The sequence below is a fragment of the Bos javanicus genome, chromosome 6, assembly GCF_032452875.1.
Source record: "Bos javanicus breed banteng chromosome 6, ARS-OSU_banteng_1.0, whole genome shotgun sequence".
In the NCBI taxonomy this organism is placed as follows: Eukaryota; Metazoa; Chordata; class Mammalia; order Artiodactyla; family Bovidae; genus Bos; species Bos javanicus.
This window is the reverse complement of record NC_083873.1, coordinates 96224869-96250223: the sequence shown is the minus strand read 5'-3', so window position 1 is coordinate 96250223 and position 25355 is coordinate 96224869. Positions and strand designations below refer to the sequence as shown.

At 37.2% G+C, this 25355-nt stretch overlaps 1 protein-coding gene across 1 annotated transcript in view; it reads left to right on the top strand.

Moving 5' to 3' along the window:
- The window catches only part of PRKG2 (protein kinase cGMP-dependent 2), a 126528-nt gene that overhangs the window by 43324 nt on the left and 57849 nt on the right, over positions 1-25355 (top strand). The window contains exons 4-9 of the mRNA XM_061420593.1: positions 2379-2492; positions 3916-4021; positions 7599-7662; positions 15991-16068; positions 18443-18537; positions 21494-21562. Of these exons, the coding sequence (XP_061276577.1) occupies positions 2379-2492; positions 3916-4021; positions 7599-7662; positions 15991-16068; positions 18443-18537; positions 21494-21562 (526 nt within the window). The remainder of the gene's footprint in view (positions 1-2378; positions 2493-3915; positions 4022-7598; positions 7663-15990; positions 16069-18442; positions 18538-21493; positions 21563-25355) is intronic.

The window sequence follows — 25355 nt, the reverse complement described above, 5'->3', positions numbered from 1 at the left end:
TGTCACAAAGAGTTGGACAGGACCCAGCGACTAACACTTGATTAACTATGGTTTGTTTGCATTTGAAAGGAAAGGAGAGAATTACCTAGGCAGAAGAATTGTGAGGAAGTTACCTCTCCTTCCCCCCAGCCTCTGCTTAGCTAAAGATTGTTGTCAAGTGCTCTTTCTTTTTATGACTTTAATTTTAGAACAGTTTTAGGTTTACAGAATAATTGATAGGAAGGAACAGAGATTTCCCATATACCCTCTACCCATAACCATAGCCTCTCCTGTTATTAACATCACTCACTAGAAAGATATTGTTTTTAATAACCAAAGATGAACCTACGTTGACACATTATAATCATTCGAAGTCCATCCTTGGTGTTCTGCAGTCTATAGGTTGAGACAAATGTATAATGATATATAGCCATCATTATAATATCATGCAGAGTATTTTCACTGTCCTGAAAATCCTCTGTGCTCTGCCTATTCATCTTCCCCCAACTGTTGGCGACCGCTAATCTTTTAATTTTCTCCCTCATTTTCCCTTTTCTCGAATGTTATATAGTTGGAATCATGCATTATTTAGCCTTTACAGATTGACTTCTTTCACTTAGTAATATGTGTTTAAGGTTCTGCCTTGTCTTTTCATGGATTAGTATCTCATCTCTTTTTAGCACTGAATAGGGTTTCATTGTCTGGATGTATCACAGTTTTGGGCTTCCCTGGTGGTTCAGATGGTAAAGAATCTGCCCGCAATTCAGGAGACCTGGGTTCGATCCCTGAGTCGGGTGGATCCCTTGGAGAGGAAAATGGCAACCCAGTCCAATATTCTTGCCTGGAGAATTCCATGAACAGAGGAGCCTGCGGCCTGGCGGGCTACAGTCCATGGCTACAGTCCATACAGTCCATGGGGTCCTACCTGGCGGGCTACAGTCCATGGCGTCCCAAAGAGTTGGACACGACTGAATGGCTAACACACACACACACTCACACACACACACACCCCCCACAGTTTATTTATCCATTTACCTACTGAAGGACATTTTGGTCATTTCCAGGTTTTGACCATTATGAATAAAGCTGCTGTAAACATCTGTGGGTAGGTTTTTGTGTAGACCTAAGTTTTTAGCTCTGAATACATACTAAGGAGCACAGTTGCTGGATTGTATGGTGAGAGTGTGTTTAATTTTGTAAGAAACCACCAAACTGTTCCAAATTGGGTGTCCCATTTAGCATTCCCACCAGCAGCGTATGGTAGTTCCCATTGCTCCACGTCCTCTCCAACACGTGGTGTTGTCAGTGTTCTCAATTTTGGCCATTCTATTAGGGGTAGAGTGATATCTCATTGTTTTAATTTGTTTTTCCCTGATAAATGTGATGTGGAGCATCTTTTCATAGGCTTATTTTCCATCTGTATGTCTTCTTTGGTGAGTGTCTGGTAAAGTCTGGCCTGTTTAATTGGGCTGTTTTCTTATTGAAGAACTTTAAAAGTTCTTTGCATTAATGTATTTTGTAAAACAGTTCTTCATCAGATGTATCTTTTGCAAAAAAGATATTTTCTCTCAGTCTGTGGCTTGTCTTTTAATTCTCTTGCTATACTCTTCTTAGTGACTTCGTTTATTAATTCACTTCAATGAATGAGGGCTTAAGCAATGAACAAGGCATGATGAGGTAACTTACCCAAGGTCACACAGCCAGTGACGAGTCAGAGCCAGGCAGGCTGACTCCAGGGCCAGCACACTTCTCAGTTGTGACAAGTTAGTCTTTCTAGCAGTGTAAACACCTTTGTTATGTTTTGAGGACATGCAGTGATTGTTCTGTTTCTTGTACAAAAGAAGTATCATGTGCTGCATTTTTGGGGGAGTAGAATGAATTTTAATGAAACATTTGCCATCTGCTGCTTCAGGGAAAGAGCTTTGTAACGATAATAACACTGACAATATATATATATTTTTTGGCTGCTCTGTACAATTGCAGGATCTTAGTTCCCCAACCAGGGATCAAACCCATGCCCCCTGTAGTGGAAGCGCTGAGTCCTCACCGCTGGCCCACCAGGAAATCCCTAAGAGCTAACACTTAGGTGGCACTGGTGAGCCGTCTGTGGTTCTGTGATCCTACTTATAGTAACTTGTTTACTTATCACCACCATATGAAGTGAATGTGATTAATTTTATCTCTGTTATTGACAAGGAACCCATGCAGAGTGGGTACCTCTTAATGCTAATCAACTAATAGAGAGTGGGCTTCAGTCTGCATTCCTAACCACTTTATTACAATGAGAATCGTAAGATATCTCACCTAGATGCTTTGTGTACCTGCTGCTTGTTTTCTTTTAATTTATGGAATCTCGATGGATTTTGCTTATTTGTGTGTTCTTGCATTCTACTTGATAGAGGGTCGACTAGAGGTGTCCCAAGGGGAGAAATTGCTGTCATCCATCCCTATGTGGACCACGTTTGGGGAGCTAGCCATTTTATACAACTGTACAAGAACTGCCTCTGTGAAAGGTAACAGAAGAAGAAATGCTCTAGTTTTCAATTGCTACACAGTGTTAAAGACAATCTAAGTCACTGTTGCATCCTGAGTCTTTTTGTCTCCTGCTGTGCCCCTTATGCTCTTATTAATAGAAAGGCAATGCTCATAAAAGGATTTATATTGAAGCACTTGTCTGAATGATTCAAGCTTAAAGAAACCTTCCCATTGGATACCTGTATTTAAAATGTGAATATGGCTTTAAGCATAATTGATTCTAGTGTTTGCCTTAGTTGCCAATGTCAACTTTTTACCATGCAGATATTTGTCTTTGGCTCATCCAGAATGTTTGCTTTCTCTTCTCCATGAGGTGATGACCATATTATAAATCAGAAAAAGTAATTATACCAATAAAATGTGTAAATATCAAAAAGGATATGAATTAATTAATGAGGGTTTTCCTGAGTGATTTTTGAGATTAGTTCAATTGCTTTTCCTTAGGGTTCTTGTTTTTATTGACTTTATTCATGGTCATATCATGTTTTCTTCTGAATTAACTTAGATCTAGTGTTTCTCAGTGTTTGGGACTAGGTTTTCTTTTTGAGCATTGTTTCAGTATTTGATAAAAATGCAGATTCTAAGGTTCCACTCCAATCTCTGGCAATGGGGCCCAGGGATCTTTATTTTTAACAAGAATGTCAGAATAATTCTAATTCACTCTGAAGTTTAGTAAACCAGAGATTTTGATTTTGGTTTATTCTGTAGGCTCTCATCACTGCTATAAAAAAAAAATCTCACTATCATAATTTCATATAGATTTTTTGGAGTGACTTCTTCTGCTTCTCTTCCTTTTTAGATTATATTCTTGCTTTTAATGTCTTTCCTATGAAAAGGCTGTCTCAAAAACTGTCTTGCATAATCTCTTTGAAAGTGATTTTATATATTTTATGTAAAAGTAACCATAGAGATTCTTAAAATATATTGGCTCTCGTTAGCAACGGTGTCTAAACAACATAAAAAGACATAAAAACAGACTCACAAGCAGAGACCTTTAACTTTCAATTATCTGCTTGTGAATTCTTCACTTTCTGGAATAGATGCAGGCTGGCTGGCTTTCTTATGTATCACAGCCCAAATCTAAAATACATCCTGATGATGCAGTGTGTAATTAAGAATTGCAAACTAATTTTAATATCATCCTAAGCAAAACATAATTAGAATGGAAATCTTTTGCTGCTCACTTCCAAATCATGGTTCATTTCAAAGCCAAAAATGATTTTATAAAATTACCTACTCTTTACATCACTACTTCCTTCCATTTTGCGTGTTTAAATAATGTGTTTTCCAAGAAAGATAATTTTATGACAGTACACGAAAAATTGATTGATTAACATTTTGGAATGTTTTCTTAATATAAGAGCTCAACAGAGTTTTATTATTTTCTTGATTTTTCTAAAGCTATTACCAATGTTAAAACATGGGCACTAGATCGAGAGGTATTCCAGAATATAATGAGAAGGACAGCTCAAGCTAGAGATGAACAGTACAGAAACTTCCTCAGAAGGTAAGAGTAACACATTGATGGCAGAAGGAGAAGCTGGTCTAGGCATACTGTGGGTATGTTGGTTTTATCAGAGTAATTATTTTACTATAGCTTTTCTTATTTAAGCATTTTCCACATGACTAAGCCAAAGGAACACAAGTATTTTCTTGCAGTAAGTGCCACTATATATGAAAATTTGTGTTTCATTCCCATTAGCCTTTTCACTGGTTTATTTCTCTTGCTAATTTTGCCCTTTGTGTTGATGGAGTCATTTCACATAGTATAGAATAATGTCCAAAAAATTCCTAAAATATTCATTTGGGTTGCTCAGTTGACTTTTAAAGATATCTTATAGTTTGAAAGTCAATAACAAAAGGTAATAATGCTTTGCTTAAAATAATATTAAATTATTTTACTGTCCTTATTTGCTTCACCTGAGACATTTTCTCATTGGCATAGAAACACTATCTTCCAAATTTCTATTATTTGTAGCAAATTAACTTGCCAAAAATGTTATTATGCTTGCCATCATGACATGGAGCCTTGAAACATATGTGTTTTGTAAACTGTTCTGAACCCCCAACTACTCGGACGGATTAAATTATAGAGAAACAAGTACCTATTTAGCTAAAAAAAAAGTCAGCAACATATTAAAAGCATTTTTTGGCAAGTATAAGTTTCTTATTTAAAATCTTTCTGTGTGTTTTGGGGGAGATTTGACCGTCTCTGAAGCTGCCATGTGTACTGTAACGATATGTAACCTGTAATAAGTGATAATAACAATAAAATATCCTGCACTTTCCAAAAACAAATTCTGAGTTCTTTTTAAGTATAATTAAGTTTATCTTGCATAACTATCCTGCAGAGTCAATGATTTTAGAAATGTGCAGTGCCTAGCCCATAGTGAGGACTCAGTGAATACTGAACAGAGGCATTGTTAATCAGTAGAACATTGAGGTTTTTCATATGGACTCTCTTTGATATTCTTTCCCAGACACAATAATGACTCCTACAAGAGAGCTGCAGTAATGACAAGCAGGTGCCTTACCTATATGCTAATCAACACCTTATCCATCAGGTTGTAGGGTCTACCTGAGTATTTGTGTTAGTTGCTCAGCTGTTCCTGACTCTTTGCCACTCTATGGACTGTAGCCCACCAGGCTCTTCTGTCCATGGAATTCTCCAAGCAAGAATCCTGGGGTGGGTTGCAGTTCCCTTCTCCAGGGGATCTTTCCAACCCAGGGATTGAACCTGGGTCTCCTGCATTGCAGGCAGATTCTTTACTGTCTGAGCCACAGGTTATCTCAAAATCCAGCAACTGAGCAACACAGGTCTGTATTTAAAACTAATGCAAGGACCACACGGGGATACATAAATAAACCAGTGTCTATGGTTGCATCATGTCTGAGATAAAACCTGAGCCACTAGGCAATAGTGGTTCGTTCCCTTGAAATCTACTGTGTTCTGCCTCAGTGGAAGGAACTCAAGAGAATTTACTAGTGCACGTTCCTTCCTTTTCACTTTCCTTTCTTCTTTTTGTTATCTCATTCATACGTTTTTTCAACCAATACGTATTCCAGGCCTAAACACTGTGAATCCAGTGGTGAACAAGACAAACCTAATCTCTGCCTTCATAGATAGGAGACAGATTAAAGACTTTTTCTCATATTAATTTCCTTACCAACCCCCAAGGGTGACAAGCTTATAGGACATATTTTTCACTAACATTATAGATCCCAGTTTGGACCAGAATTAGAACTTTCATGATTGGCATGTGTTAATCAATTAAACCAAAGGAACAAAAAGCATTCCCTTACAGTAAATGCCACTATACAGAAAAAAAGGTTCTGGTTAACCCTTTTACCTTTCATCTGCAAGAAGACATATTAGAGAAATACATTTGTGTTTGCTTCATAATATACAACAAGCTCTTTTTCTATTTACATCTTCTTTCCTGATGGCTCAGCAGTGAAGAATCCACCTGCAGTACAGGAGATGCGGGTTCGATCCCTGGGTTGGGAAGATTGCCTGGAGAAGGAAATGGCAACCCACTCCAGTAATCTTGCCTGAAAAATCCTATGGACTGAAGGAGCCTGGCGAGCTACAGTAAACAGATTGCAAAGAGTCAGACCCTACTGAGTGACTGAGCATGTTATGAAATATTTGACATATATCAAATGATGCGCAGTACATATGTAAGTTATAAGATATAATAACAGAATGAGTGTATCAAGCTACTGCCCAATATAAGTAGAAAGTTAGCAGTGCTATTGGGGTTCTCATATGCTCTCCTGTGGTCATTTTCTAGCCTTCCTTGGGGTATCTCCTCTCCTTGAATTAGTCTATATTCTGAAATTTGGTAATCATAACCTTGGTATTTCTTATTATTTTGCCTCTAGCTTGGTTTGGCCTACTTTTGAATTTTACAAAATTGGTATTATTTTTGCAAGTCAATTTTTTTTCTCAATACCTTTTGTTAAGGTTCATCTACTTGGTATTTCTTATTATTTTGCCCGTAGCTTGGTTTAGCCTAGTTTTGAATTTTACAAAATTGGCATTATTTTTGCAAGTCACTTTTTTTACTCAGTTCCTTTTATTAAGGTTCATATGCTTGGTTAGTGCGGTCATTTCTTCTGTTGTAGAGTTCTGTCATCTGATTCAATCACAGTGCATTGACTGCTCTACCACTGGGGGTGTTCCAGTGTTTCACAATTACAAATGATTCAGATGCAAAAGTTCTTAGACACGGCTCCTGGATACATGCCTCCTGAAGCACTGTGCGAGAATCAGCTTAGACCTCTCTTTTTGAAAATCAGACCCAATCGTGTATTTATGGAGGAGCATCATTTTTTTCCCTAGCGGTGTCAAATTTTAGATGGTAAGAAAAAAGTATTTACTTTACAGAAATTCTATCAACAGTCCTGAGTGAAAATAGGTAAAGTAGAAATTTCTTTAAAAGTACAATTTAAGCATATTGATTAGTTAATAATACTGAGTGGAATTTTTGTTTTTCAAATAATTTCAATGTTCTTTTCCTTCTCTGTTTATTATTATTATCTGTAAAAATGTTCTTATTGCATGCCTCTGGCTACCATTAATTTTAAAAGATTGTACAATATGACTAATAATCAAAGATGATTTCCATGCTAATTCCTATGTTCCCCCTGGATTCAGTCTTAACTTAATTACAGGATTTAGATGAAAATCTGATCCTCCTCTGGAAGTGGAGGACCTTATTCATGCTAATAAAAGAGATTTTGAGATGTGGAACACATTTCTGGATGTGATTCACTTTGAAAGCCAACAATAAATGTAAACATTTTTTTTTCTCTAAAAAAATTTAGTCATTTTCCTTTCATGGCGTCTTACAATTTTTATTTGCCTAGGATAAATGTCTGCTGTTTTATGTGATCGTATAATTTCAGTGTATTTACAATATGATTTTGAAATTCAGTTATTTATGTATGATATATATGGAGGTTTACTTTGGAAAAATTAAAATATTTGTGTAAATGCATGTATAAATCTATGTAGAGGTGTATATTTGTAGTTTAATTCAGGAAGATAATTAAATAAAGGTTTCTTTTTAATTTTGAAGTGTATCCTTGCTGAAGAATTTACCTGAAGATAAACTAACCAAGATCATTGACTGCTTGGAAGTGGTAAGAAATTTTAAAGTAAAAAAAATATATTTCATTAAAAGATTGTATAATCTCATCATTATTAACCTTGTAAATGAATAAAAAGGAAAAGATGGTGATTACTGGTCTACAGAAACCAGGAAACGTTTTCACAGTAGAAAAACTTTAGGCTAACTCACACTGAATTAAGGGCCTCGATTGGGATTCAGGGACTCTTCTGAAATATATAAAAGAAAATTGGATGTGCATATGTAAAGATTTACATATTTTAATCTTTTTTAGTATGTTTTATAAAACTAATCTGCCTTACTCAAGAGGCATTTCATTTTCACCAATTAACATCACAGTCCTTTACAGAGTATTCCTAGTATGAAGGAGTCAGTGATGCATAAGTTAGTAATGGAGTAGAGAAAGGATATTATTGGAACTTTCCTGACAAGCTTCCGAATCAAGCTATGAAATACTCCATACTTGAAAACTCTAGGCTATGAAAAGACATTTGAAAAAAAAACCAAACAAATCCTGCACTTAAGAAGCACTTTACCTATTTTAACATCTAGGGAAAAGAGGCATATTGGAACGTATTCAAAAACTCATATTAGGGATCACACAGATGGTTGGTTCTAGTCCAAGCCTAGTCAAGTCTTTTCGTGAATAATGCTTTTCTGACATGTACCTTGGATTCTAATAATATGCATTATATGAAAACCTCTTCAGAGATTAATATTCAAAGTAAATAACTTCTAACTTTTTTTTGGTGGGGGGGGGGGTAGTTAATTTCATTGAAACCCAAATCGCTTTTAGGGAATTTAAAGGTAGTACGGAATAGGAAAGGAATCACATGTCCACTTTAAGCTTTTATAAAGCTGCTCTCAGTGGGAGACAAAAAGAAAAAAAACCCCTCCAGACTGATTGTTGACAGATTCATGCCTCTGTCAATCACAATATACAATGTAAACTAATATCTGTTGAGAAGGGAACACCAACCATTTCATCCTTAAGTGTAAGTGACACCAGTAATGTTTCCATTTACAATTCATGGAACCCATCCAGCCATTCATCAGGGACAGGCCATGGTGACACATTGCCTGGCCTTGTGTCCCCAGAGCACTCAGATATGAAGTCATTTTCAAGAGGACTGCTTGCCTGCATCTCATGGGATTTTCGCAGTGTAACATAACCCAATCACAGATGTTACAAATTAATAATTCATCCTAATTTCTGAGTGTTGTTTTTTTTTTTAAAGCTGGAGAGGCCATGTATTTTTTTGTGAACCGAGGAAATCTGTTTTTAATATAATACTAATAGAGTAGATTCACCAGAGGGGAATTCCATGCTGACAGCAAATATTAAAATTTAGTATCATTAAAAATAAATGGTAAATTAGACATATTTATAGCAGCCACAGGCAATAGCTACAGAATATATAGGGGGTGGGGGGTGGGCTCCAACCTAGTATTAATTAACACACAGTTTGAGTTTGAAAGTCTCATCATTTAAAACACCATAGAAAGGCTTTATTATATATTCGCCTTTGCAGACAGCAGCACAGTTTATAAAGGGCTCTTTATTCATACCTGGCAAACAAATGTGTCTCTGTAATGTGTGAAAATTCTCAAATTCGAAAGTGATTAACAAGGGAGTCATGGGATCTATTTAGCGCTAAGAAAAGTACATAATTTACCAGCATAGCTTGGACTAATAACCCATCAGCAGGGTCCTGACAGCAGCCAGTCACTAATGCACTGGAGTTATGACAGAGCCCCTGCTGAACTCCAGGGCCAGCTGTCCCACCAACTGGCTCCATAATCTTTGAGAAAAGCAGGCTGAATCTGGTGTGCTATTTAGGAGTTGATTTGGGTGGTTTCAAGTTTTTGTGCAGAGGGTACAGGGGGAGCATCAGAATTTCCCATCACCAACCAGTAGATCTGATGAGTTTGTTAAGACTTTGTCTGTTGAACTCCTGGACCAAATGGGCTGAATGTGTGGTATTCCAAAAGCATTTCTTGTTTTAGCATAAATCATCCAGAGCATTCAATTCTAGAAGCAGACATCACCTTTAAACCTCTTCTCGTGTTCTAATGAGAAAAGGAGGGTGGAAAGAGTAGCAACATACTCACTGGTGTGTTTTAAGGGTTAACTGATGTACATCCTAAAACATGTCACAGATTCTGGATGCAGTGTAACTGTTAATGATGATGAAAATGACAAAGTGACTTCTGCCCCTGGCAGTTGTGTAGTATAAAAGGAGAAGGAACAGTTTCTGTTTCCTCTGGTGGCAATCGATCCAGGAAGTTTGGGACTTGAGTGTGTGGTAGATGGGAAAGTCACCTAATTTTTTGGTATGGAGGTTTGGTAATTTGACCCAGTGGCCCTGGCACTGCGACTCTGACATGGCTCTTTCATGACACGAGGTGTAGTAAGAGTGGGGTGGGGGTAGGGAGTGTGGAATGTCCTTGTCCTTCATCAGATCACCAGTGGTGCTGCTTCAAAGGCAGACTCCCTCTAGAAATATGGTACTGATGAACCTATTTGCAGAACAGGAATAGAGACACAGAAAGACAGAATAGACTTGTGGGCGCAGCAGAGGAAGGAGAGGATGGGACGGATTGAGAGAGGAGCATGGAAATATACACTGCTGCTGCTGCTAAGTCACTTCAGTTGTGTCCGACTCTGTGCGACCCCATAGATGGCAGCCCACCAGGCTCCGCCGTCCCTGGGATTCTCCAGGCAAGAACACTGGAGTGGGTTGCCATTTCCTTCTCCAATGCATGAAAGTGAAAAGTGAAAGTGAAGTCGCTCAGTCGTGCCGGACTCTTAGCGACCCCATGGACTGCAGCCTACCAGGCTCCTCCATCCATGGGATTTTCCAGGCAAGAGTACTGGAGTGGGTTGCCATTGCCTTCTCCGACCATGTATAAAATACATGGCTAGTGGGAACCTGCTGTATTACAAAGAGACCTGCACTTGGTGCTCTGTGATGATCCAGAGGTGTGGGATTGGGGAGAAGGGATGAGAGGGAGGCTTGAGAGGGAGGGAATATATGTACACATGTAGCTGATTCACGCTCTTGTACAGCAGCAACTAACTCAACATTGTAAAGCAATTATCCTCCAATAAAAAAAGGCAGGTTCCCACATACTACCTCAACATTTACTGAATCAGAAACTCTGGGGTAAGGACTCAGATATCCACACTTTAGCCATACAATTTTTAGCCTTATTAAAGTTTAAAATTGTGAAAAGAATACATGTATTTTGGGTTTGCCACAGTCTGCCTCTTCATTCACAAGATTTCCATTTTTTATCATTTTTGGAAAGTCTAATCTTCCTTTCTTATATTTCCTGCTAACACTTGCATAAGCCAGTGAGTTTTTTCTCAATTTAATGATTACACCCAGAACCATAAGAAAGTTGAGATAATTGTGGATTTTGCCAGTTTATGGACCTGTTAGTTAAAGTCTGGGCTGCTCGGTGAGAAAGTTAACTAGTCCAAAGTCTGGAGATTAGGGTTTGTGGTCAAGTGTCTGTTCATTGCAGACGTCAATTGTGGTGGGGATCAAGGTCTCCTCATCTATCAAATAAAGGCGTGGTAGACCACATCTCTAAGGGCTTTCTCAGTGTTTCAGTTACAAAATCCCATACTGTTCACCCAAATGGAGGAATTGCTGTTGGTTTTCATTTTGTAGGCTCTGATAAGGCATCAGACACTAAATTATGCCTGAATGGTTGACAGGGTTCACCTGATCCAGATGTGTTTGATTTAAAATTTCTGAGATAAATAACTTGGACAAGCGAAAAAACAGCTGGTAACAAACCCAAATAACTGAATATAGTGTGTGTATTTTAATCTATCTATTTTAATTGGGGGATAATTACAATAATGTGATGGGTTTTACTAGTCTGTATACAGTTTTTTAAACAATCAACTTAGGTAAATGGTCACATGATGCAGGGTGTGTGTGTGGGTAAGTGTGTGTTTGTGATCATACCTCTGTGTATCATCAATAGTATTTGTAATGAAGATTTCAAGCCACACACTGAAGAAGCTAAGGCAATCATAGGCTTTCTTCTTTGTCTTTGCCTTCTATCAACTTGGATTTTAATTCTAGTTTCATATTTTCTATTTACAGACACTCAGGCTCTAGCATTTTGCTATCACAGAATGAGCATTTTCTTTACATAAAAAAACTCTTTCATCTTTAACTGTTGCTGTTTATGTTTTCTTCTGACCTCTGCCTCTCAGTTTGCCCTGAAATTGATTTCCTTTTTTTCCTGTCTTACCATAATACTAAATAACTACTCTCAGGGTTTTTAGACACCTTCTTTTAAAACATCTTTTTTAGACTGCGGGGCACAACTCATTAGTAGGTCATCAAATCAATTTAGAGGAACAATTTTAAAAAATCCGAGTAGTAAGCATAAGTATTGTTCAAATATGTTTGTTTTATACAAATGTGTGTGTCCATGTTCACATGTGTGTATGTGGGCATACATGTAAAACGTATTTAATCACTGTAGGCCAGAGTAAAAAATGTCCAAAAACCATTGCTTCACAGGGTAGGGTCTACGGCTTCTTGCTCCTCTAAGGGACCCCTTTGCAGTGTAACCGCAGGACAATAAACCACAGTGTTTGCAGTTCTCTTTTTGGTCTTGGTGACCACCCTGGCTAGACTGGCTACACTCCCCAGATGACAAACACTGGCCAGTCTGGCATCGTAGCCAGTACTTACCACTATATATTTTTGGTCTGACCTACATCCCCAGCCTTTTCTGATCTATGAAGTTACTGTCAACACACTGGGAGGTATTATTTATCTTCCTCCCATGGTTTTGGGTGACAAAGACCCATCACTAGGAAAAATACTGTTAGGAACCTTGCCGCTTAGGAAACAACAAAGCTCTTTCTCAGTGTTCCCTTTCTAGCTTCTCTCTTAGTTTATCTGACAGATAGAAATTAAAGCTGCACATCCACACAGACCAGAGGCTATATAATAACTGAAGGAACAGCCTATTAGCAGTTCAGAAGCTCTCCAGATTCCTTCGATTCCTTTTGGCTAATAGGGGCTGGGATTGAGAAGGGAACAGGAGAGACTGAGAGCAGGCTGATTGAAACAGGAGTGTGTCCCATGTCACCCCTAAAACCAGCAGTTTCAGTAAAGAGAACTGAACCTTTGCTCTCTCATGAAGATGCCTGGACTGAGGTATCATGGTCACTCAACCTTCCTGGATCACAGTCATCTCAACAGTAAAATCGTGCTTGAATGGAGTCAACATTTGTGATAGAGCTAAAATAAGAAAGTTGAGTAAGCAGCCTGTGATGTAAAAAACTCAAAATATTATTTTCCAAGTAAAATAGAAGTTTGTTCTTGCCCACATAGCAGTCCAGGGAGAATGGTCCTGGGTGGCTATACAGAATCCTTCAAGAACTTTAGCTGCTGGCTATTCTGCCATCTTTAACATGGTCCCTCTCCCAAGATCTCTCCTGGTCATGCCATTGCCACTGGGGCACAAGTATGAAGGCACATGTCTGCAACGGATCAGGGGCTTGGCATGGAAATGGCATGTGTCACTTCTATTCAGACTCTTACAGCTAGAAGTTAATCCCGTGGCCACAGCTAATAGCAGGGAGGCTGGGGAATGCAGTTTACCTGTGGAAAACATTGATGACCAACTCACAGCCTCTTTCACAGGAATTAATAGTCACCAACTTGACTGTCTCACCTAGTCCTCACACATTGTTAGGAGTGGTAGATCATAGCATCTCAATTCGACAGAATAGGAAACTGAAGTCAGATTTAAGTAACAGCTAAGCAAACCATTCTCATCCTCCTCCTTAACATAGCAATCATTAATCATTTGCTATGTTTCAGGTGCTTTTAATTCATCAAAAATTATTATCTTTAGTTGACTTCTGGTGGTAGGCAAAAATGGACTTCCTCCAAAGTAAGTGTCTAGACCCTGAATCCTGGAACATGAATGTGTTATGTTACATGGCATAGGCAACTTTAAATATGTAATTAAGGTTTCTAGTGAAGTAAAGTGAAGTGAAGGTCACTCAGTTGTGTCTGACTCTTTGTGACCCCATGGACTGTAGCCTGCTAGGCTCCTCTGTCCATGGAATTCTCCAGGCAAGAATACTGGAGTGGGTTGCCATTTCCTTCTCCAGGGATCTTCTTGACCCGGGGATAGAACCCAAGTCTCCTGCATTGCAGGCAGACTCTTAAGGGAAGCCCAATGAAAGTGAAAGTTGCTCAGTCCTGTCCGACCCTTTATGACCCCATGGACTATACAGTCCATGGAGTTCTCCAGGCCAGAATACTGGAGTGGGTAGCTTTTTCCCTTCTCCAGTGGATATTCCCAACTCAGGAATAGAACTGGGGTCTCCTGCCTTGCAGGCAGATTCTTTACCAACGGAGCTATCAGGGAAGCCCTGAGTACTGCCAAGAATACTGGAGTGGGTTACCATGCTCTCCTCCAGGGGATCTTCCCAACCCAGGGGCTGAACCTGCATCTCTCAACGGCTCCTGCATTGGCAGGCAGGTTCTTTACCACTAGTGCCACCTGGGAAGCCCAGTTAAGGTTTAGGACCTTAAAATAGGGAGATTACCTTCGACTGTCTAGGTGGGTCAAATATTATTACATGAGCCCTTATGAGCAGAGAATTTTCCCTGGCTGGAGTCAGAGAGATGCAGCAGAAGTGGGAGTCAGAGAGGTTCCAAGTGTATGAAAAATGCCATGTGCAACTGTTGGTTCTGAAACATAGCAGGCTCCATGAAAGGACAGGAAAGAAGTCTCTGGGTGCTAAGAGGCAGCCCCCAGCTCACAGCCTACAGGGAAATGGAACCATGTTCTACAACCTCCATGAACTACATTCTGCCAACAATATGATGAAACTTGAGAGCAAGTTTTTTCCTGGAGTCTCCAGAAAGGAACACAGCCCTACTGACACACGTTGAGTTCAATCTTGAGAGACCCAAAACACAGAAATTCTGTTGAGCCACACCATGCCTCGACTCTCTGACCCGCAGAAACTGAGATAATAAATGGAGTTTGTTCCAAGCCACTATGTGGTTATTTTCTTACAGATGCAATAGAAAAATAATGTACTTATATTCTCTCAATCTTTGAAAGTAAATGTTATTTGAATTTTGTGGATTGATGAAAGTGAAATTCATCACTTTGAATGAATATAGATTTGAATATAGAATATAGATTTGAATCTATATTTCTATGGCTTGAAAGTACTTTTTCCCTGAAGATAATGTGCTTCCTACCACAAGACATTGAAATGTCTTGCAAAACGTACACTGTGCTAGGTAAATAAAAGGCATGTTTATTAGTATCAGGAGTAATACTTATTCTATAGTGTAAATCTGTTTTAAGTGTAAATAACCAAAAAAGGTACTAAAATATAGCAGACACAAAAGTAGTGTTGTTTGGATTTTATTTTCAACTCTAAAAGAAAAATAAGGGAGCTATTATGTTGTTCTTTATGCCTTTTACAAAAATTAAATAAGCCCATTTTTGCTTGTATAAATTAAGATATCCATCTTAGTTCTATGACTCTGAGGCAATATCAAATTAAAGGAAAGTAGGGATGGACAGTTTAATCCATCTTGTATTTTCTAAGAGACTGAATTACTCTTTTGGTCTGACAGGTGGATGAATTACTTTTCCCTGCCCCAAAATTCTCTGATTATACACACTTATATGAGGGAAACAAAGAAATAAGTGATAATTTGAGATTTCGTGAGTTTAAACTTTGTTGAAGAACAGAATTTACATGTAAAAAATTCTAATGTCAACCTTTCATAATATAAATCTTTGGAGAGAATCCATATGAAAGAGCTCCTTTCATATAGATTGCGTATAATGTTTCCAACCATTGCTCTGGAAAGAATAAGAATTGAGACTGATATTACTCCATACCCAGTGGGGATAGTATTTTCAGTTTATAAGATAATGTTTGCCCTTTTTCTAAACTCTAGACCCAGTTTCAGATTGTTGCAGCTCTCTCAACAGCTTATATTTAGATTATTTGGGTGAAGCTCACTTGTGTATCTCTGATAATTACCTTGCTCTCATTTCTCTTCATGTCTTCTGTGTCCATGCCTGACAGTATTCCAGGTGAATATTTTTTGTGTGTATGTGAAAGATAAACATAAATTCAGGTAAACAAGCAAAAGTCTTCTTACTTTTCCATGGCTTTTGACTACAATATTTAAGAAGATCACAGTTACAGTAAGCAAAAAATAGCAGAAATGGGTATGGAATGTTTGTCTCATTTATGTCTTCATCTGTATATCTCTGCTGCATCTAACCTTTTCTTTTTCTTTCATCCCAATAGGAATACTATGACAAAGGAGATTACATTATTAGAGAGGGCGAGGAAGGAAGTACGTTTTTCATTTTAGCAAAAGGAAAGGTAAATATTAATGAAAGCTTGCTTAATGTAAATTTAAAGAAGCATTTCAAATCTGTTTGCCATAAAAGCAGCAGTGTTGTGCATTGCAGCCTAAGTTGTCTGTCTGCGTTGAGCAGGTAACGGAGCTTCTGCTCAGAAGACACCTGGGGAAGTGAGGGTTGGAGGAGGGGGAAGGGGATGCGGTCTGAACACTGGGTTTGGGGCCACAGGAGACTTATCATGGGTTCCGGCTGCAATAGTAATTTCTTGGTGACCTTAGTCAGGTCACTTGACTTTCTTTGGACCTCATTTCATTGTGTGTAAAATGACTGGATTATTTCTAAAGGTCCCTTCCAGCTATGATTGTGTGATTCTCAGCCCAAGGGTTCTAGATCGAGGGCTGTAATATTTTCCTATCCCACAGGTAGACAAACAACAGGTAGAGAATGAACTAGATAACTGACAGCACAATCAGGCATCATGCAATAGAACAATATGATTGAGAACTTGAATTCATACACAGCAGCTCAAGTCGATTTAGATGCTAATGAAAAATTTGCACTAATATATGCAACATATTTACACTAAAGTGAAGAGGAATTAAAAAGCCTCTTGATGAAAGTGAAAGAGGATAGTGAAAAAGTTGGCTTAAAGCTCAACATTCAGAAAAGGAAGATCATGGCATCTGGTCCCATCACTTCATGGGAAATAGATGGGGAAACAGTGGAAACAGTGTCAGACTTTATTTTTGGGGGCTCCAAAATTACCACAAATGCTGACTGCAGCCATGAAATTAAAAGACACTTACTCCTTGGAAGAAAAGTTATGACCAATCTAGATAGCATATCGAAAAGCAGAGACATTACTTTGCCAACAAAGGTCTGTCTAGTTAAGGCTATGGTTTTTCCAGCGTTGATGTATGGATGTGAGAGTTGGACTGTGAAGAAAGCTGAGCACTGAAGAATTGATGCTTTTGAACTGTGGTGTTGGAGAAGACTCTTGAGAGTCCCTTGGACTGCAAGGAGATCCAACCAGTCCATTCTGAAGGAGATCAGCCCTGGGATTTCTTTGGAAGGAATGATGCTGAAGCTGAAACTCCAGGACTTTGGCCACCTCATCCGAAGAGTTGACTTATTGGAAAAGACTGATGCTGGGAGGGATTGGAGGCAGGAGGAGAAGGGGACGACAGAGGATGAGATGGCTGGATGGCATCACTGACTCGATGGACGTGAATCTGAGTGAACTCCGGGAGTTGGTGATGGACAGGGAGGCCCGGCATGCTGCGATTCATGGGGTCGCAAAGAGTCGGACACAACTGAGCGACTGAACTGAACTGAACTGAACTGATGAAATATATTCCTTTACCTAGATATTGAGTGGATAACATGTTGCCAGTTGTTCCTAGGTTGACTCTTTGCAGTGTTCCTCAGAGACAAAAAGCATTTGTGAAATACTGAAGAAAAGGATAAAATCTTAAGCATCTATGTCTCTGAAGGGTCAGCTTTTTACTGACACTCTTTCTTCCCCGGAAGAGTTTATCATCATAGCATTAGACACTGCCCTTTGTAAACTGCTTTGTTGTTGAACTTTGGACAGAGCCCCCAGCAATGGAAAAAAGTTGACAAAATAGTTTCAGAAACTCTTGGACACTCTGCACCACTTTTCATCATTTCTCCCCAACCTGGACCTCATGGTTTGAAAGAATTCTGGTTAATAAATTGCATTTATCATTTAAACTTTTTGAAATTTATTAATAAATGTTCATCAGAACTTCAAACCAGGACAAAGCAACACTTCTTAGCATGTTGAACTGGAATAATTCTAGCCACAAAAAGGAATATTGACATTTTTGTTTGACTCTGGCTTCCTGGACTGTGGATCACACTGAGACTCTCATGAAAGTTGTGGACTCTCCTCCATATACTCATTTTTCTTTCAGTTTTAGAGGGTACACAGAAATCAAGTTAGTCAGGAACATGAGATTTAGAATTCCTGATATTCAGTCTTATTCTTGATTGATTTGTCAACCCCGTTTGGTTTTTTGAAAAAATAAATTTCCCATAGGGCCATTATTATTTTCCTTGAGTATCCCTAGGAAGAAATAACTGGATTCATGTAAAATAGTTTGAGCAGTGAGATTTGAATGAAACCTTCCTCTTACAAAAGGTGGAGTCATTTGATTGTGTTGAATCACAGGATTTCTCAGTCCACCCAAATGAAATGACTATAGTTAGATGATTGTAACTACTGCAAGAATAAAGCAAAGACTTGTCTTTTTTTCCTTGTTGAGTCAAGTTTATATGGCTCAGGAGAGTCTGGTTGAATGGGTATGTGTTCAGATTCTCCTTTTTTCTTCTTCTCTCTCTCTTTTCTTATATTATTTGACATCATTTAGGTAAAAGTCACTCAAAGTACTGAAGGCCATGATCAACCACAGCTAATAAAAACACTGCAGAAAGGAGAATATTTTGGAGAAAAAGCTCTTATCAGGTGAGTTCATGAATTTGTATACCACACTTAAATAATTCTTTGGTTGTTTTACATGTGTACTTCTTACCCATGTAGAGTTGTCAAATAGAGCTACCAATTATCAAGGAAATAAATGGCAATTTTACTGACTTCTTAAAATTTCATTGTTAAGCAGGAAATAAGTGTACTAATTTTCCAGAGGAAGAAATTCAGGAAATCTAAGTTTGCTAGTGAAAATAAAATTGGTGTTCTATTAGAATTTTTAGTTTAAAAGAGAGAAAGAAAGTGAAAATTTTAATTTTCCTGTAAGAACGTGTTTTTATATATTCCTGTTTTACCCTTTAAAAATGATCAAATAATGACTTCCCATATTTTTGTGATTTTAAATCATTATGTCAAAAGTAATATTTTCTCAAGGATTTTTATAGGCTTATTTTGGAAGTTTTAAAAACAGCTCAAAATAGTGTATTTGACATTTCTACCTGAACCTTTGGCCTTTTGAGATATGAGTTTATTTACTGTTGACCTAACTTATGGAAAAACATTTGTAAAGATTAATCAAATGTCTCAGAAGGCATTATGTGCTTCCTGAAATTCAGAAAACAACCTCAAGTCTAAAAAAAAATTTTCTTAAATAAGATAACTTTATAAAAGATCAAGTTAGAATTTTGAACAACACACTTTTTTTTAATTACATGTTTTTAAATGAATGCTTGAAATTAGTTAAGAAAACACTTAAAATTTGTTATTACTAAATACTTTTTATTTCATCTTTATGCTTATAAAAATGAGTAGCATTCTGCTCACATTTCTTCCTTTTTAATTTTTGTCTGTGAAGCCTACAAGTTCTGCTGATTTGACATGTTAGGATTACATTAAGTACAGAGCAATGAAAAAATCTTCATAAATTACCTGAAAACAAATTTGATTCTTTAAAAATCATAAAGCTCTTAGTTTTTAAAGAAAATTAAACTACTTAAAAACTTAGTAAGCTAAGTTATGGTTATTTTGTAAACAATTTAAAAATTGAATTTAAAGACAAGTTGAATTTTTGTTTTCCGTTTTCTAGCTGGTAATGAACTTGTTTCAATAACAGGGAAATAATCCTTTTCTTGTTTGCTTTTTTATGACAGAATATGAATACACTCGTAATACAATCATGTAATATTATTCAAGACTTCAATGTGTTTGTTCTTAACATTAGCACATTACTTTTGTCATACCCCCAAGCAAAATTACTAAAGTCTAAATTACTAAAGCAAAATTACTAAAAGTGCAGAGAACTTTATAAATACACCACAGACTCAAAATAACTCTTTGAAAGGAAAAATGCTGTCTGGTTATGCTGGATCTGAAATAATTTATGTTCTCTGTTGCAGCCAGCCAATTATAGTATTTTCCCATGAGAAACATGGGAATTTATATTTAATAAAGACACTCTGCTCCCCAAAGCATTTAAAACGTAAAGCTAGAGTCAATGAGAAGGACAGTTGGATACATATATTTTTTTCATTTTTGTGTATTTTTATGCTGTCTCTCTTTAGGGCCACTGACTGATTCAGTATTCCTTATATTCTGTGTATTTCCATGATTTGATGTTAAATAGCCCCAGGAGTTCCTTCAGCATTTTATGTGCAAAAATAAATCTATGACACTTACACAGTTATTATGAAAGAAACATATGTGTATTTGTAAACATCTAATATTTATAAACTTTTTGTAGAGGATATTCCTAGTCAAAATCATGACACTGACAAGTGAAAAGGATGCCATGCCTCTTTTTTTTTTGAACTTACAAATCAAATAATTGACCAATCTCCAGGATCATATCTGTATAGATATCTACACACATACAAGTCGAGAATAAGCTACCCAGCTCCCAACTCAAAAGCACATTAAGCTGAAATGTTTTCACCAATGTTTTCTACCTAGGACCCTGTAAACTTGGGAGGGGCTGTGGGTTATGTCTGAAGTCTCTGGAAGCCAGTGATGTGGATAGGGGACCTCTGTGGAATGAGAGATAGGCTGTCAAAGTCTTCCCTGTCCTGTCACTAATGGAAGATGAGGGAACTCTACTTTGTGTGATGCCATTTTTCGTGAAGTTGTTAAAAGCAGTCTTAATATGCTTGCTGCTATAGGCTACCTTAAATACAATAACTTTCAGAGCACTGGGTATCATATGGATGTACCTTTCCTCGGGGTCTCTAGTTTGTGATTAATAGAGGAAGAAAAATAATATAAATAGAGGTACCTACAGAAATACTTTCTCTGATGCTTGACCCTTGGTATTCATTAGTAATTAAATTTACCATCATTAGATCATATGCCGTAACTCATTGTATTTAAGGGAACAACAGTAAGAGTTACTAATATATTGTCCACCCCTGAGAAAGAAAGACAGAGCTATTAATTACACTCTGACTCACTGTCAATTGTAAGACATGTTTTGATTTCAGGGATTTTCATGGAAACTGTACATCTTAGACTATAAAATGAAAGGTTTTAATATTTCTTTAATTCACTGGGTGATATGGCACTTTCTTTGGGTTTTCTTCTTGTTTGGTTCATTATAAGTTACTCACTAAGGGTTTTCTTATAAATTTCTTTGATCAGTTCATTTCAATTTTGGCTGCTTATTAATTAGCAGTTCCTGTTTGATCACAGGAGAGCTATTTTAGTTGCGCTGGCACAGAACACAGAATGAAATTCCATACATGGTTGCGCTCACTGACTCCTTGACGTTCCCAGAGCATTTATCTTATTCTCCTCTGGATTCCTTGTGCACATCATATTTTTAGGACACATTTCAAATCCTTTTTTGGGGGGGAAGGGGTGGAGTGTAAATTATGATGTTACAGAAACACATCATCTTTGGAAGGTTTAAGTGATGGTATTTCATATCAGTCGCAGATTCGCTAATAAAAATAGATGTCTAATTTCTCACTAGAAAATTGACTTTTCCTGTTTTTGTCTGCAGTGAAGATGTCAGATCAGCTAACATTATCGCCGAGGAAAATGATGTCGCATGCCTGGTTATAGATCGAGAGTGAGTATACTGATGTTAGAGAATGCCGGCAATTGCCACCTTTGAAGACTCGGCCTTCTGTTACTCCAAGGGCCCATCTGTCTTCCCATTCATCACCATTTGGAAACGCTGGCCAATCCTCAGCTGCGAGGACATTCTATTAAAATTCATGGGAAGGAACCAGGCCTTCTGATCTGAATCTGTCTGTGGCAGCGGCAGATGCTGACGGGCTAAATATTTTGTGAGCAGAGTTTGTACATAAATATCAGCAATATACTGATTTAAATTCTGCATCTTCCAGAGAAACAAGCTTGTTAGGACTCATGGATTTTTCCACACACCACACACTGAAGAGTTTCATAATTTATTTGTAAAATGCTCTAAGCAGTCAAAAATTTAACAAAACCTATCTCTCTCAAAATATGAAATGCTTATTAGCTAGATGTATTTCCAGAGAAGTTTTAACACTTGTAGTAATTTGGAAGAGATGTGTGTCAACATTCATCTCTAAGTGTCTGAGGTTATTTTTTAGAATATCTCAGTTTGTGTCCTTAACTCACTTCGAATCATATTTGAATCTGACTCCTTCAATCTGTCATTAATCAGTTGGATATTTGTTGATATAAATCTAGATATAAAAAAGGAAATTCAAGTATACCAGAGCTAGGCCACCTGTAGTCAAAGAAACAGGGCATACTGTTATGAAATGCTGATATGAAATAGGATAATGACGAGTGTCACAGGAGTATGTAAGTGATTGCTAATTAAATGCACTATTTATTGAACATAGCATCATAGAGATTTAGAGCTGAAAAGAACTTTGGATTATTTTATAAAATCTTTTTATTATGAAAAGTTTCAAACATATTAAAAAATAAGATGATATTGTGTCATGCAAGTATAGCGATTATCATTTAAAACCTTACCTGTACTGCTTTGCCATCTCCTTCCTATCTTCTCCATACTATTTTCAAGCAAATCAGAAGCATAAAATTATCTCTTCTATGAATTTTAGTAGCATCTCTAAAAGCTAAGTGTTATTTGTAATACATGACCACAATACTATAACATGCCTAAACAATTAACAATTTTTATTTATTTAATTATATTTTAATTGAGGTATAATTGACATATAACATTATACTAGTTTCAGGGGTACAACATAATCATCCAATATATGTATATATCGCAAAATGATCACTACAGTAAGTCTAGTTAACATTCATCTTTACACATAGAATAACAATTCTTAGTATCACTTTGAGTTTCTTTAATCTTTCCCTTACAGATAAGGAAAGTGAGTTCAGGTCGGTTCAAGAACTGCCCCAACAGTGTCATCTGAAATGGAGCAAAGGCTCCTGCCCAGGTCTTCTAGTTCCTTTTAACAGTCTTTCCACCATGCCATTAGGTTCCCACAGCATGTGTTCAGAAAGAGAAGCAGTCACAGTACAGTGAAGTGGGAAAAGTTTTACTTTATTTTTTAAGTGTGAAATTGGGGCTTAAATTCTAGGCCAAGAGGAAATGTAGAAGTCTTTCCAGGTGAAGTAAAACTTAAAAAATAAAAAGGCATGGGGTTAGAAAGTGCAGGTATGTTCAGATGAAGGTAATCTTTGCTGGCAGCTCTCAAATACATTGATATGGTATTGCGTTGTTTTCTGTATGAGTTCCTTAAAAATACATGTGTGCACTAAAGAGCTTTAGCTGTGTGTATGTGGTAAGATCTTATGAATTGCTCTGAAATGCTAGGATTAAAAATTCATTGTAGTCACTTAACCAAATGTTTGTGCAATATCTCATGTATTCATAATCCATATAAAGGATTGAGTGGTTTTTATAGATTTTATAAATTATTTGGAAACATATACTTTTCAAATGCATAATTTACATATGCATAGTTGAGATTCTTATAACATACAAGGTACTGACCTGTTAGACACAGTGAGACATTAAAAGTTACATGAATTTATTCTGTGTGTGAGAGAAACTGGACATCAGGTATGACTGTTGACCTACATCCTGAATTTCCTGGGACAGTTCTGGTTATTCTAATATTTTGGCTGTCCCATTCACTCTGAAAACCATTCATTTTGGATGATCAATTGTATGATCATTGTAGTTATCACTTATAAGGCTAGATTAGGATCCCATGATAATTTTCCCATAGTGCCCTCACACCATGGTTCACACTTGATGTGATGGCTTTGTTTAGCATCTGTCTTCCCACACTTCAGCTCTTTCATGAGAACAGAAGCATTTACTTTGTTCACTGCTGTTGCTGTGCCAGCATTTGACAGAGTCCTTGGCATACAGGAAATGATTCAGATGTTGTCTGAATAAAGGGCACCATCCTTGCAATGCAATGTAGTGGCTGAAAGCCTATGCCTCTTTATTTCTTCTTTTCTAATTCATCTCCTTTAAAAATACATATTTGAAAGTTACAACTGGAATGTTGTAGCTGTTTAAACTTGGCTTTAGTTTGCAGAGATTTTCTAGAGAACTCTGACACCAATGTCACTTGCAGTTAGAACATAAAATTTGTTTACAACAATCCTTCAGTTAGTTTCATAGCAAGGTAATGGTGACATATACAAGAAGTATTTACTTTTACTTGAAAATTTCAACCCTTGGAAATTTGAAATAATATTGTTTTGTTTCTCACTTCTCTAGTCAGCAAAGGCCAGTTCCCAGAGCAGGGTAGAGAAGAGGGTAGATCTGAATGGGGAATGAAAAATACCCAGACTTCCATAGTGGTCTAATGATTTAGACTTCACTTTCCATTACTGGAGGCGTGGGTTCGATCCCTGGCTGGGGAACTAAGAGCCCATGTGCCTCATGGCCACAAATCCAAAACATAAAACAGAAACAGTATTGTAACAAATTCAGTAAAAACGTTAAAAATGGCTCCCGTCAAAAACTCTAAAAAAGAAAAATAGATATACTTAATAATGTAAGTATAGGTTGGTGATCAGTTAAATGTGGATAGAGGTCTTCAGGGCTAGGCAGTATGTGGCATCAGTACATTAATAAGGTTTATTAGTTTTAGGTAGTTTGAGGTAAATTTTCATTCCTTTCATTTTGTTAAGTCCAAGAGCTTAAGATTTACTGGGGTGTGTAAAGCATGGTTTTTAGAAGGATACTGGTTTTCGTGGGGAAGAGCACCACCCTGGCAATGATGAATCAAGGTAGATTGTGTGGAGTGCGGGACGCACTGGAAGAATAATCCAGAAGATAAATTTGTTAGGTGAGGAAGGGGATTATTTTTTTCTCATGGGCAGTTCCCTATGTAAGAATTCCCAGAGATGGGGAACTGGAGACAAGGCGATTAGATGGGACCAGTAACAAGCCTGTGATCCCTGAGGGGAGGGAAGTCAAGGGAAAGATGTTGGCTGAGCCTCGGAGAACCATTAAGGTAAAATATTTGGACTTAATCATTTAGGAATATAAAATAAGTAGTAGTATCTAGGGCCAAAGAAGAGGTAAATTTTATTTTTGATTTTAAAAATAAATAGATTAATTTGATTAAGCAAATTATAAAAATCTGTAATGCATGTAACCTGTTGATGCAGTAATCGAATCATGTAGCCTATTTCCTTTTCACTCTCTTTTTTAGAAAGTATTTTTTGAATGTTTATTAATTCATAAGCTCATGATATACTGTTTTTGTTTACAGTAACAAGTCAATCATTGTTTTGGGGTTTTTTTGTTTGTTTTTAACTTTTTATTTTGTATTGGAGTATAGCTTATTAACAATGTTGTGATAGTTTCAGATAGACAGCTAAGGGACTCAGACATATGTATATACATGTATCCATTC